The 15,562-nt window shown below is 36.4% G+C and overlaps 1 protein-coding gene across 1 annotated transcript in view; it reads left to right on the top strand.

Moving 5' to 3' along the window:
* DCDC2C (doublecortin domain containing 2C) overlaps positions 1-15,562 on the top strand; it is a 38,451-nt gene that overhangs the window by 3,852 nt on the left and 19,037 nt on the right. Inside the window, exons 2-7 of the mRNA XM_015823290.1 lie at positions 350-401; positions 1,969-2,045; positions 4,087-4,218; positions 7,534-7,671; positions 10,525-10,573; positions 12,257-12,410. Coding sequence (XP_015678776.1) covers positions 350-401; positions 1,969-2,045; positions 4,087-4,218; positions 7,534-7,671; positions 10,525-10,573; positions 12,257-12,410 — 602 coding nt within the window. The remainder of the gene's footprint in view (positions 1-349; positions 402-1,968; positions 2,046-4,086; positions 4,219-7,533; positions 7,672-10,524; positions 10,574-12,256; positions 12,411-15,562) is intronic.

The following is a 15,562-nucleotide window of genomic DNA, read 5'->3' as shown; positions in this document are numbered from 1 at the left end:
ATTTTAGTGGACTAGTAAATAGCAAAATCTGTGCATACTGTAGTCGGTGAGTCAGAAACTGATATAGATTTAGGGTTAGGATTAGATAATGATATCTATTAAGATTTATAATCTGAGTCAGACCTATGTATCTCCCTATTATTCCTGTTCTTCTAGTGTTTATTACTACATACATTTTTTCTCTAGTAGCGGCATAACTTAGTTCTGGCATTTGATTGAAGAGAATCTGAGTACATTGAGCTTCTACATAAGGCAAGATTGCTCTATTGGACCAGATTTCTTTTTTGGATCCTATTTACAAGTTGATTGACAAATTAATGAAAATGTGATGTGTTATACTTTTCCGCAGTTACTCTGATATAGGGACAAAGAAACCTCAAAGAAAGAAGAGGGATGAGGTGGTGAGTATCTCATCAGTGCCATGTTCAATAATTTTCTGAAGGAAACAGTGACTTCATTTTATCAATTTGTCATGTACCAACTTAATTTAATTCACTATGTTATGGTTTAGTAAAATGTAGAAATCCTGAATTTATTTTACCACTTTATATGCCATAGAGAGTTCACATATTTAGCCTACATTTGATTACAATGCAGCACAGTAAAAATAAGTGCTATAATTGGTTGATAAACCATAAATATGAATGAATACACACACGATAAGTTGGAGTCTTTGGAAGAAGAAAACAATTTGATCCTTGAACTACAGAGCCCATGTATATAATCTAGTGATTTGTATAATTATGAAAATACCTTCATGCTTCACAGGAATTGCAGGCCTATTGATAGTTTAAAACTATGCTATATAATGGAAAAACACTCCTCCTCCTCCTCCATCAGCATCTCTGAGGGCCAAAGAAAGAACATGACAGTGACCTCTCTAGAGGTGCACATTAAGCTGTAACGTGACACAACCTTTTGTAAGATCCTAAACATTGCATTTTATTCAACAATCCAAGGATATTCAATCTGTGGCTTGGTGTAATATACGACACCAATCATAGAATTGAGGAATTGGAAATATCCATATCAGCACCTTAGATGAAGCTAGAGAATGTACAAAACTTACTCAGAAACTTCCAGTGGAGCAAACGTTGCAATGGATTCAACATTACCTGCACAGCACAATTCAAAATATTTCTAACCTTTTAAAATAAAAACAGTAGGGAAAAACATGTCCCTTGTTTGCTCCCTTGTTTTTCACCACAGAAGTAGATAATATGAGGTTCATGCTGACTGTTACCTATGATATGTACAGAAAAATGGTCAAAGGAAAGATTTTGTGCATATACAGACAGTCACGAAACCAAGAAAGAACAGCATAGAGAAAGAACAATAGTAAATGAGGTTCATTTTGACACAGCTTGCAAACAGAAGCTACAAAAATGCACTTCTCTCCCAACTTGATTCCCCTTTCCCTACACGTAGTCTACACATAATGAATGTTCCTGCATTCAGCAACTATCAGCATCCGGAATTGCTTCTGAATGCAAATAACAGTATCCTATCTGATTGAATCAGTGACTGGAGCTCAGCAAAGACGTGCATAACAGCATTTGTCACTGAGCGTCCTCCATACAAGAAATAGCTCTTTTTTTCTTAGCAGCGTTCCCCCTTCCACCCCAATTCTGTCTTCATCTAATCACTGCTGCCAGTAATAGCAAGAATGGAACCCTGGTTTCCAATGGAAAAGAATGTTTTAAAAATGGAAGATAATTGCAATTTGTAAAACAACAAGACAGGGACCTTTATGTGTAAGAACTATGAGTGTCATTCAGTCTGGATAATCAAAATAAATTCTTGGATAAGATTTCTTAAATTCTAAGGGAATGTTTTTTTGCAATACATTCTGGTCAGAATTTGAATAATTAGAAAAGCACTTGGATTTCAAATCTGGCCCTGTCTACAGATGTGTGGGTCAAACATGAGCTGGCTTTTAAGATTCTGGAGTCTTTCTGTCTCTTGCAGATTCGACCAGTAGTCCATAGTAATATAAAAGTTCCTTCCAGGTGGCAATCAATTTATAATAAACCAAGAAATATTCAGTGAGTATTTACTTTTGAATTTGTTAAGACTGTAAGTTTGTAAGAGTTCTTACATTGCCGTTTATGTCCAACTGAAAAAGCATATATGAAGATGGCTTGAGGGTTGAGCTAGAATTCAAATCCCTGTTCAATATAGAACAATAAGATGGATAAAAGTGCCAAATTCATTATAAACATCTGGATGACTATATGACCAACCATAATAACTTTTTAAACTTTTGGGCCACCGGACTCTAAAATGACTCTGGGTAGCTCACAACAATCAAAGAAGTAAGTTTGGGCCTAATTGTGCTTCTTTCTTACTTGCCTCACAGGGCTTTTCTGGGCATAGGGGAAGACAATTTTGCATGCTGCTCTGGACCCTTTGGAGCAGGTGTGGGATCAAACAAAAAAATCATAAGTCAGTTTTCTCCAATCTGGTATCTTCCAGGCATATTTGTTTATCTGATGGGCAAAAGGCTTGCAAGCAAATAAAAGAGGTCAGTTTGGTTTATGCAGGAGCATGCAGATAGTAATTTTTCTTGTTTTTTGGTGCAACAAGATCTTGACTCCAACTGGGCCACTTTAGCAGACAACAAATTCTTTTTTCTATAGAAGATCCTGAGGAACTCATGTTTTCAGTACTGACTTTTGAGTAATTTATCCATCTCACTTTCCTGGAATCACAAGAATGATGCTACGTTGATAAAGTTAGCACTAATATCAATCTTACTTTTTCAGACATCTGGGATATATAAAAAAGAAAACAATGTTTACAAATGGGCTTGACTATGCCTTTATTATGATTGGAGATGGATCTTTCCTTAAATGTATTATACTGTATAAGTGCCACTAAAATTTATTTCAACAAAGAAACTTTAATATGTATAAAATGAGAGTTCCACTAGATGGCCCCAAATATCTTATAAATGCAACTTCCATTGCTTTAGAATCCTGTTTTAAAGAATCAGTTGGACACAAATATTTGGCCTGAAACCAGATTTACATAATTGGTTTAGATGGTTAGTGAATACATTGTAATTTTGGTATGTTGCTGTACTAAGAACGATATTGGAATGTTTTTCTTAGATAATATGCAACAGTTTTAATAATACTTAAAGCAACAGTCTACAATTGCTGCAAATAGTTTGAATGATATATTGTTATAGATAAAGAAGTAGGATGTGAAACTGAAAAGTAGATGAATTTTCCAGAGCTATATAGTACATTGGTATCAAAGTATTCTTTAAACCTTGAGGTTAGATGTATTTTACATTTTTCATGTAATGGAACAGATACACACTTAAATAAAATGTTTAAGGGAGTTAACAGCAGTATTGAGAATAATCCTTTGCATACCGATAGCAAAGCTTGTTAGAAATTCCCTTCACGTATGCTTGAAAAGAAAAAGTGGAGGAATGGAAGATCTATACTTATATATATTTATCATCTCTCTCTCTCTCATCTATCTATCTATCTATCTATCTATCTATCTATCTATCTATCTATCTATCTATCTATCTATCTATCTATCTATCTATCTATCTATCTATCTATCTTATCTATCTGATAAATTATCCAAATTCACTCATTTTAAACAAAGATTTTTGTATCTACATCTTAAACATAGTGGCTTAGAAGCATACTGTAAGTCCCATTGATTTCATTTTAACAATATCTGGATCGGTATACTATAGTCCCATAATAATTCTATATATCATTACAGGTTGAGGAAGAAACATTTTCTAATAAAGGCCTCAGTTAGAAAAATCAATTGATTTTATTAGCTTTTTAAAAGGAGTGTACTTTATTTCCTCTGGGAATTGTTGAAGGCATCTTCAGTTGGTATAGAGAGAAAATAATTAAATCTTTCTTGAGTTCTTCAACTAGACATTTATATTTTTGAAATATGAACATTAACCTAAGAAGTTTAGAATTTATTCAGTAAATTAAGATTTAAAATTTATTGCTGAATCTGGGTGGATCCTTAATGAAATATCATCAATGTGATTTGCTAATGTGTCTTATTAAAATTAGGTTTATATATGTTTGTTTTTGACAGTGTTTTCACAAATGGAGATATCTTGATACCACCCATGAAAATCCTTATACCTAGATTTACACTAAATAATTGGAATGGTGTCCTTGCACTTGTAAATGAAAAAGTAGTTCCTCGCTGTGGGGGTATTCAAAGGTAAGATCATTTTATAGTAATCTTCTATAAGAAGAATGAAGAACAGCGATTAAGATAGGCAACTTTTAATAACTATAACAAAACAGATCACACAGATCCAACAAAACCACTTCCAAGAATGCATTCCCCCCCCCCAAATATGGAGCCGCTTGAATACAATCAGGACAGACTATGCCAGAACTAAGGCAAAACTCTTTAAGTGGGGAATGGCCGAGAACCCACAATATGACTGCTGCACCGGAACAAACTATAACACATATAGCTCAAAAATGCCTCCTTGGGAAATTTCAAAGCACCACACCAAAAGCAGTTAGATGGTTAGCAATCACACCAAAAGCAGTTAGATGGTTAGCTTCCTTAGATATCGAATTATAACATCTATCCCATTGGAATTTTATGGCTCCATATTATGTTAGTTTTATTATGGTTTTATCTTAATTTAACATTTTATCTCCTATATTGTCCACATATCTTTTATATGCATATGTATGCTGATGCTTTATTTAAAGTAAATTTGTATATCAGGGATTGCATGACCGCTGATGCCATATGATGATGATGATGATGATGATGATAATAATAATAATAATAATAATAACAACAACAACAACAATAACAATAACAACAAAAATAATAATAAATAAATAGTAACCTTTTTATAAGAGTGGACTTAACATATTAATTTTTGCCCTTCCTAAAAGTACAGTTAGATTAGAACTTCAAGGCAACTGTAATAATCAAAATATTAGTTTGCAGATATTAAAGACAGTGCTGTCAGTCTGTTATTCATTAAAGTGATCTACTTTTTTGCAGGCTTCCATATGAGCTTAAAAAGAAAGATAAAGTTGCATGATTAATGAAACTCTTAAAACAGAATTATCTTTTTCTCAGGCTTGCACACAATCTGTGCTTGTGCTTACACAAGTTCTGAAGTAGTTTTGAATTGATTTTGAAGCCCTATTCTCTACCACCAAAGGCATTAATACTTCAGAAGAACCTTGCTGCTGAATCAAATGTATAAAAATGCTTTGCAGAGTGGCTAAATACTAAACACTCTATTAGGATATGAGGACAATAATTTTTATACCCTATTGTTGGTACTAGTGGTGGCTAACTGCCCTAGTACAAATACCACATTTCTTAAATTTTCGTTTTTTGCTCAGATTGCTGTTTTCCAGAGAGCCAAATAACTGACATCCATTGCTGGGAATCCCCTCTCTTCTAAACTATACTTTAATTTAGGACTTACAAAGTAAACACGCTTTATAGTGAAACTTGTATTGTTGAGTTAAAACTTCAAGCTGTGGTTATTGTTGACAAAGGAAGAAAGAAAAAGTAAGGTTCTACATTTAGGCAAGAAAAACCAAATGTACAGCTATAGGATAGGTGGTACCTATCAATGGTTCAATTGTAGTAATTGTGAGGATCTTGGAGTCCTAATGGACAATTATTTAAATATGAGCCAGCAGTGTGCTGCAGCTGCCAAAAAAGCCAATGCAGTCTTAGGCTGCATTAACAGAAGGATAGAATCAAGATCACATGAAGTATTAATACCACTCTACAATGCCTTGGTAAGGCCATACGTGGAATACTGCATCCAGTTTTGGTTGCCATGATGTAAAAAAGATGTTGGGACTCTAGAATGCAGAGAAAAGCAACAATGATGATTATGGGAGCAGAGGCTAAAACATATATAGTAAAGAACGGTTGCTGGAATTGAGTATGTCTAGTTTAATGAAAAGAAGGACTAGGGGTGACATCTGTGTTCCAGTATCTCAGGGGTTGCCACAAAGAAGAGGGAGTCAAGCTATTCTCCAAAGCACTCGAGGGCAGGACAAGAAACAATAGATGGAAACTAAATAAGGAGAGAAGCAACCTAGAACTCAGGAGAAATTTCCTGACAGTTAGAACAATTAATCAATGGAACGACCTTGTGGATGCTATAACACTGGAAGTTTTAAAGAAGAGATTGGACAGCCATTTGTCTGAAATGGTATAGGGTTTCCTGCCTGAGCAGGGGATTGGACTAGAACAGGGGTCAGCAACCTTAAACACTCAAAAGAGCCAGTTGGACCCGTTTCCCAGAGAAAAGAAAACACTGGGAGCCGCAAAACCTGCATGTGTGAGGGGGGGCTTGATTGAAGAGTTTAATTAAAAAGAAATAGAGGCTGCTGTGCATGAGTTCCCTCCCCCCTCTCCCTCCTTCTCTTTGTCTCCCTCCCTCTCTCTCCCCCCCTCTCCCTCTCTCTGACCTTCTGCTCACCTGGCAAGCTGGCTTCACGCTGTTCTCTGACAAGCTGACACACATTCTTATTGGGCTGGCTCTCTCCTGCCCTTGGTCTGCCAGTCCTCTTCCCCCACTCAGTGAGTGAGACAGAGAGAGAGAGAGAGCGCTGCTGCTTTCTGCTTTCTGCTGCTACCTGCTTCCTGCTGAGATGCAGCAAAGGCAGGAGCCCCATCCAATAAGCTTGTCAGCTTGTCCGAGAACAGCGTGAGGCCACTCTCTTTTTTACACACACACACACACGAGAGAGAGAGAGAGAGAGAGAGAGAGAGAAGGGAAGCACAAGTGCCTCTCTCTGTCTCTGTTTCTCTCTCTGCAAATGGTGGAGGAGGCTGGGAGCTGCAGGAGAAGGCTCAAAGAGCCACATGCGGCTCCGGAGCCGCAGGTTGCTGACCCATGGACTAGAATAACTATTCTGTTATTCTGAGGACCCTTTCAGATCTGTAAACCATAGTTTGGAAGAATCCATTGTTCAATTTGTTTTTACTCTTGAATATTTAAAAACTCCTGTCAGTCTGCATGCAAACTAAAGGAACATGAGATTTCTACATGCATCCGGGGTGCATGATTTGGCTTACAACTTAAGTAACCACATTTCTTTGCAGCGTTGCCAGTGGATATAACTGCAGGCTTCAGGTAAGCTCTTTTACTCTGTACTTGCCTGTAACTTGCAGTAAAGATCTAATCCTCATTTACACTGAAAGGTATTTTAATGTGTATTGCTTTTTTCTACCCAGCCTAAAATTTGGAATTAAATGCAATGATTACTAATTTTCTCAATATTAGAACCAGAAAATTATCTCTCCATTGCTCATTGTTTCTGTATATTTTCATAGTCATCTTAATTCTCCTTTTATAGTAATTTCATTATTGTACTGTTGCTTGTACCAGTACTTCTCTCTGTTTTGGTTTTACATATTTGAATATCTAAGATAGAATTCAAAATATTAAAATAAATGTTTCACGGTGAGTAAAGTTTATAATGTCATTTAGGTATATCTATACCCATATTAATTTCCTCTCCTTTGTAGATTGTTTACTTTAAATGGTCAGCTTGTACATGGACCTGATAAATTAGAAGATAACCAATTTTATATTGCATGTGGCAAAGAAAGATTTCAGCGTTTGCCATACTGGCAACATCCTAAGGTTCCAGAAAATATTCGTCGGTAAGTGTGGTCTTATCTAAACTGATCTTATGTCGCTAGTTGCTGAAACCAAAAACCTTATTTTTCCTAGAGTTAAGATAAAGATTAATGATTATTTGGATTGCATGTATTTTGCAGGAGTTATTTTTTTTTGAAATGAAAAATATGAAGTTGATTTGCAGGTTTAAATCCTCCTTTAACCCATAGCTTTTTAAATACACTCATTTGTCTCTATTACTTCTAATTTGTTTAATATTAGTTTGCTAGAATAATAAAGTACCTATTTAATATATGATAGCTTAATTGTTAATATGTCAACAATATTGAGTTTAAACATTCAAATATTTTTTAAAACAATGGTATGTAGCTCATGGTTGCTGTTCCTTTATTTTTTAATTATTGAAGGCATGCTTCTAATTAATATATTAGTCACTGATTTTATTATTTTGTTCCATAAATGAGATATGTAAAATATTATAAAGTAACTTATTATTCCCCTGCCATTCTACAATGTACAGTAAACCATTTTTAATGTTCATACATTCCACAATGTATAGGTTTGGAGATGATTACTATAAGGAAATCAAAAAACATCACTCTATATCTATTGTATTCTAAAGAATATATTTCTATTAAGTGGGTAGCAGGGAGTCCTTCTATTATCTTTAAGACATTCTTTGTCCTCCATGAAAAAACTAGATTGAACCCACTGGGTTACAATAGAGAGAATACTCTAAATAGAATTGAGCAGCTTTTAAAAATGTGGAAATTCAAACTAAGTAAGGCTTGTTTTCATCATATTTTCTGTAATATTTCTTCTGGTGTCTCTCTTTTTTTTTTAACCCTCTGTTTTTATCTCATGGGATTGAACCATCCCTGCTGCATTCTTCCTTTCTAGGATCAAGATCAAATCATTTTGATTTGATAAGCTGTAGTAAAGCAAATGTGTTCAGATCTAGTGAGAAAAACACACACTTTATAATCCACTAAAAATTAGCCAGAGATTCACAGCTACAGTAACTATTTTCAGTGCATTCAGTTCAGTTCATTGCTGGAGATTCAGGTTCAAAAACATCTATTCTTTATCATGGTCTTTATGATTCACAGAGCTGCATTAGGAACTCTCCAGAGCTTGGTGATGGCATGTTAGTCCTTGAGCTCTTTCTTTTGTTAACAGTTATTATACAGTTTATTGCCTTACAGAACCTGTTTTGCTAAGTGGCAGCGTTGCAAAAGTAAACTTAGGAGAAACACAAACTGGGTTTCTTTGCCTCAGTGAAGATCATGCAGTACATTCATGTAATTATTCTTCACACTTGTTCTTCCCACTTTTTTGGGGAGTAAGTTAAAAAGCAATAGACTTGAAAACCATTGTAGCACTCTGATTTAACCACCAATGAATTCCCCCCCTTCAGTACATAATCTTTGACGTTTGCAGAAAACTAAAAACTACCCAAATTGTTCCCTATTATCCCTACATACCATATTTAGTATGCCCCCACCTATTAAGCTTTGAAATGCAAGTAATAAGAAGCAGAAGAGATTACATAGCAGGCAACAATTTAAAAAACAACAACAGTGCAGCAGAGTTGATTTATTTTGGAGGGAAAAAATTCATAGATTTGTCATTTGCAACTCTGCTGCAGTTGGTAAAATGTACCTGCAATAGGAAACCACCATAAAATATGGAGTTGAATAAGGTGATCCCTATGAAGTAAAAGCCCATGAAATGTAAATGTATTGTTTTTATGATGCTACAAATTCTTTGTTGTTTAGATACTGCCTGAATGTCATCCTAAAATTTCTTTTCTTCAGATGAAGAATATTTGCCCACTAAAAAAAATACAGGATAAAAAGTATGCAAGCATGTTTCCTTCTAGATCCTTAACATCACTATACAGATAATACTAGGAAATAGTGGAAATTGTTTAAGAAAATAGCAATTTATATAAGTGACCATTTGAATATCAAGTGACGTTTGTAACTTGAGGAAAGAATGTGGCGAGTGGGTATTTCTTTATAAGCTGGTGATCATACAAATATTTTCATGCTTCTCAGTATCATCATATCATATTTTTCCAAGAAGAATGAAGTTGATAAAAGTAGCCAAACAAATACAAATTTTAAATGTCAGTTTATAGCCTCTAGAAATGTGTGCACATTAATCAATTGAAATCAAGAGAGGTGGAGATAAGGCTGTATGAGGTAGTTAGAAATCTGTTAGGAAGACTAAATTACAAGTATATCCAGCCTAAAATATTTTAATTGGTTTGGCTCAGTATTTTTCAGGTATATAGGATTCCTAGGCATGCACAAACATAAAATATCAATAAGATAAATTAATTCCACAAAATAATTTATGGATTCTCACTGAAAATTTTATGGGGCTGAAATACTTAGCTGTAGTAAACATGAGATTAGCAAATGATAATTTTACTTCTCAGCATGCCAGTTTGCGTATTTATTAAAAGAAACTTTAAAAAAAATCAGGTGAGATAACACCCCTGCTCTAGGGAATATGATGAATAATTATACTATATTAATTAAATTTAATTAAACTAAATTTGAACAAATTTAGTTTTTATCCTGACTTTATTTTTTTTTGTCCTTATCCCAGGCTCATAAAAGATTACATACTACTGCAAATTCTTAAATCCTCTGAAAGGTTTTCTCTCACTTTTCTACTTCTTTAAAAAAATATTCTCATGCTCATAACTGAGATTATAGTACTGTACTCTGTGACCAACTAATCTGAAAGTTATTTATGAATCTGAATGGTAGTTCTGACTCCATTAAATAAAGATAATTACAATAATATTATTTACCGTTACATTTATAAATAATTATTTAGGTAAATTGTACTTTGCATTTTAGGAATTTTTTGAATTCACCAGAAACTCCAGAAAAGCCCCCTTTGAAACAGGTAAGAGTTTGTTTTAAAACACTATGAAATATGCAGTGCATATATAACATTAACTCTGAATACTGCTTGAGCTCTAAGTCTAATGGAGCTAAATTTATATGGGGAGCTTCTCAGTCTAAATGATTTTTAGTTAGTACTCTACTATTTTTGCATATCATGTATTGCAAAATAGAATACCATAGCATCACGGCACAAATGTTATTCTTCCCTTAAGGCAGTACAAAAAGCAAAATCTTGGTAAATCCCCAAAATATAATAGTCAAATATATCAACTCACTGGCAGCCAATTTGTTATATAAGTGCAGCTTATACAAGGAAGAGTATCATTCCTAGAATTGGCTGCTTGTCCAAATCTAATGGCACTAGTTCTTCAACATCATATGACCAATTGACTACCATGGACAGTAGGGTCTAGATACAGAGTTAAGGATTTACTCTGTGTCCCCTCTTAGTTTTACTTTGCTGATCTAACATCCTATCTTTCTTCGTTATCATATGTACAGCATACAGGGTGTTGGGCTCTCCTCCTCATTACCGCAGTAAGCTAGGTGCTGGTAGAAGGCAGGATAGTAGGGGCTGCAGAGTGCAGGGAAACAGAACAGAACAGAATTGGAAGGGAAATGGGACCTTGGGGGTCTTCTAGTCCAACCCTTTGCTCAAGCAGGAAACCCTATACCATTTCAAACAAATGGTTGTTCATTCTCTTCTTGAAAATTTCCAGTGTTGGAGCACCTGCAACCTCTGGAGCAAGTTGTTCCACTAATTAATTGTTCTCACTGTCAGGAAATTTCTCCTTAGTTCTAGGTTGGTTCTCTCCTTGATTAGTTTCCATCCGTTGCTTCTTATTGTGCCTTCAGGTGCTTTGGAGAATAGATTGACCTCTCTTCTTTGTGGCAGCTCCTTAGACGGGGTTGGAAATCATGTGACCTCTGAGTTACACTAACAGCCCAAAGTTTGAGGGCGGGGCATAAAAATCATTCAGTCCCTTGTACCTTTGAACAATTGCTGAAGAAAAGGTCATTAGAAATGGATACTTTCTAACAAAGGAAAGAGCTGTGCCATATGTTCTGATTCTCCAGTCTATTTCTCTTTGTTACCACTGGACCGTGAGCTGGTTTTACTTTACTTTTTACTCTACTTTTTACTTATTTTATTTTTTTATTTTACTTATTTTGCCTTCAGGTCAGTGTTGACTCTTGGCGATTGCCTTGACTTCCTGTGTTTTCTTGGCAAGGTTTTGGAAGTGGTTTGCCCTTTTCTCCTTTGTAGGACAAGAGTGATTGGCCCAATGTCACCCAGTTAGCTTTGTACCCAAGGCAGGATCTCTGTGCCTAAGAGAGAACTAATGCTGGGTCTTCCCACTTGCAAATCAATACCATAACCTCTATACCAGGGGTCCCCAATCCCCGGTGCGTGGAGCAGCACCGGGCCGCGGCATGCCAGCAACTGGGCCACACAAACAAGCAAAGCCCCATCTGCAGGATGCAGGCAGCACACAAAACTATGCACGCTCCAGTCCACGGAAAAGCCTCTCTCCACAGGACTAATCCCTGGTGCCCAAAAGGTTGGGGACCTCTGCTCTATACCACACTGGCACTCCAGTGCAGAGAAAGAGGGAGAAAGAGAGTTCTGAACACCAAAGAAATAAATCCATCATTTTGGGATTTGTTGTATCTGTTGCAGCCTCCTATAGAAACACCTAAGCAAAGAGATCGTATTGTGACTCCCATAGAAGTATCAAGACAAGGAGGAGGAGATAGGATCTCTGTTTATTATGCCAAACCTGAGAAAGCAAGTCAAGAAAGACAGGCTCCTAGACCTGTGTCTCCCAATGATGGTAACATGACATAATGTAGCTGGTGCCTAAGATTTCAGAATGACATTGGGTCTTTTCCTACTTGCACATAATTGTGGCACAGATTTGATTTGGCAGTGTCATTTTTTGCTGTGTCTCCATGCTGTTTTGTTAATCATACTTCTATCCCATAAATAAGACAGAGTGAAGTCATCTTTCACTATACTAGCATTAAAATCATGTTTTTTCCCCTTACTCCAGCTTGAAGATGTATAACATCTATTAAGCTTTGTCATCTTTATTTTGGAGCAGTGTTTGTCAACTATAGTAGCTTTAAGCTGTGTGGACTCAGCTCACCGAATCCCTAAGCCAGCATGGTTGGCTGGGGAATTCTGGGTATTGGTCCAGAGTAGTCCAGCCCTTGGCTGCTATTTTGTGGTGTGCTGTGGTGTGCTATTTTGTGGTATGCTCCTCTCCTTTTCAACATCTGTATAAAATCACTGGGCAAGATCATCCATCACCACAGGTTGTGGTATCTACAATATGCTGATGACACCCAACTCTATATCTCTATTCTTGGTGACCCAAGTGATGCTATAGTTGCCCTCTCACAGTGCCTGGAGCCTGTGGAAGCCTGGATGGGGGAAAACAGACTTTGACTGAACCTTGGCAAGACCGAATGGCTTTCGGTACCTGTAACTCCAGAATCTGGGACTTTGTCATCTTTGACTCTGGATGGGGTGGCACTGCCTCAGTCAGATCTGGTCTGCAACTTGGAGGTTCTCCTAGACTTGTGACTCCTGCTCAAGGAGCAGGTGGCTGTCGCAGCAAGGAGAACCTTTGTACAACTTTGTGTTGTGCGCTAGTTGCGGCCTTTCCTGGATCAGGATTCCCTGTGCTCAGTCGTTCAGTTCCTAGTCATCCCATGAGTGGACTATTGTAATGTGCTCAACATGGGGCTACCCTTGAAGAGCATTTGAAGGCTACAACTGGTACAGAGTGCAGTGGCACAGGCAGTTTTGGGGGGGGCAAGAATGGCTCTTATAACACCACTGCTCCACAAGCTGCATTGATTGCCGGTCTGCTTCTGAGTGTAATTCAAGGTGTTGGTGATCACCTTTAAAGCCCTTTATGATATATATCCAGATTGCTTAAGGGACCATCTCACCCCACTGGGATTGGCCCATCCCACTCAGGCCGGCAGAGGAGGCATGCTACGGGTTCCATCAGTCTGATTATTTCAGCTGGCAGGGTCCAAAAGGAGGGCCTTCTCTGCTGTTCCTTCTGCCCTCTGGAACATCTCCTGCCCCCGTGTAAGGTTGGCCCCAACCCTCCTATCCTTTCATAAGGGCCTAAAGACCTGCCTCTGCCGGTTGGCCTGGGGCCTCAATGGGGGAACAGCACAGTGGAGGTAGTTGATCAAGTAACAACAGATTCCACCTCTCCCCATTCCACCTCGGCCCTCCCCACATGTCCTTGATTTTAATCTTGGTTTTAATTTATTCTTGTTTAATGCAAATATATTTTTTATGTCTATAAGCCATCCAGAATTACCTTATGGTAAGCTGGGTGACCAATAAAATTTATAAATAAATAAAATATAAACAAATTGAAGTCCACACACCTTAACATTGCTGAAGTTGAGAAACACTGCTTTGGAGAAAAGTCAGATGTCAGCAATGATTAGGAATAGAGACAATAGATACAAGATAGGGACTGCCAGTGAAAACAACAACTTTCACACAATATTCTTTCTGAAGGGATGGATGGACAGCAGTGGGAAAAGGCCCTTTGTAATTGTACTTGTATATTCTTCTTGTGCTTGAGAAATGAACATAATTGGTGCTTACATCAAACAATTTTGGTTAAATTATATATGACGGTAATTGCAAAACAATTGTCTCCAAATGCAAATTTCTTTTTAAAACACTTTACTTCACAGTTAGCTTTATAAGCTCAACAGAAGAATTTGCTCTTCAAGAATATTAATTCTTGTTCATTCCTCTTTAAATTATTTGCCTTAAAATCAGTTGTGCAAAGAAAAAGCCTCAAAATTTACACTTAGCATAGGCACCTCTTGAAGAGCTTAAGCAGCTACTTAGAGCTACAGACTAGGTTGATTTAATTATACTTTAATCCCCAAAATATGTAATATAATCACTCTTTAAGAATTGTGTAGCAAAAAAATTCTTATATTTTGCACAACATTGGTAGACAGTCCTTCAGATCCTTTTCATTTGCCATTGACAGTTGGCAGTAAAACCCATTGCCAAATTTCACTTGTCAATTGCTTATTCAGTTACTTCAGAGCTCAGATTAGGAACAGGAAGTTGACAAATGAAAAATATCCATTTTAAGATTCAAAGATGAATTACATTAAAATTTCAGATATATTTTGGAATTGTTTGTATTTTAAAATGCTTTCATTTCTTCTCTGGGATAACCCTATCTGATGATTATGTATTTGTGTTTAAACTACAATTACGTGGAAAAGTATATATTCTTTTCTGGATTTTCTGAATTTTTTATATCTCTGCTGCTGATTGTATCAAAATTACACATGAAAAGGGATTTTGAGGGAAGAAATCACCCAAAGGTTTCAAATTCGTTTATTTTTTTAAATAAATAGTCATCTGTCATGTAATTTGTTAGAGTGAAAAAGTTAATTCCTCTCCTTCCAATTTGGTTGATGTAGTTAAAGAGTTAATTAGGACCAACAAGTATATCAGTAAATTGTCAGCTGATTTGATCCAGCTTTACTCTATATATCTTACACAAACTTTGATTTTTCTTAGTGGCACATTGTGCCGTCCTCAAAAGAAATTTCTGAAGACCTCGAGAGCAATCACATTGATATCTGTCTCTCTGGAAGAAATTACAAAATCTTACATGAAGCTTTGGAATCCACCAATCTATAGCTGGAGACATGGTTTTAAAATGAAAAGTTTTGGAACAATAGGGAACAGCTATCTTTTCAAAATCTCCCCCCTAGAGCATATCATAAAATTGTCCAGAAAGTCATAAAGGACTCCAGAACAATATCTAGAGACATACAGGTTTCTCTAACCTTTGTTAAAATAAGTTTATAGGACTCCAACATCAAGAAAACAAAACAAACTGAGCAAACATGAAATTCATGGGAGAATAGCAAGACAGAAGTCATGGCTCATAAAAGAATATTAATGCTCATCTCA

Source organism: Protobothrops mucrosquamatus, unplaced genomic scaffold, assembly GCF_001527695.2.
Source record: "Protobothrops mucrosquamatus isolate PMUCROS unplaced genomic scaffold, P.Mucros_1.0 scaffold1826, whole genome shotgun sequence".
Classification (NCBI taxonomy): domain Eukaryota; kingdom Metazoa; phylum Chordata; class Lepidosauria; order Squamata; family Viperidae; genus Protobothrops; species Protobothrops mucrosquamatus.
Note: the sequence above shows the minus strand (reverse complement) of the source record. Positions and strands in the feature narration are given on the sequence as shown.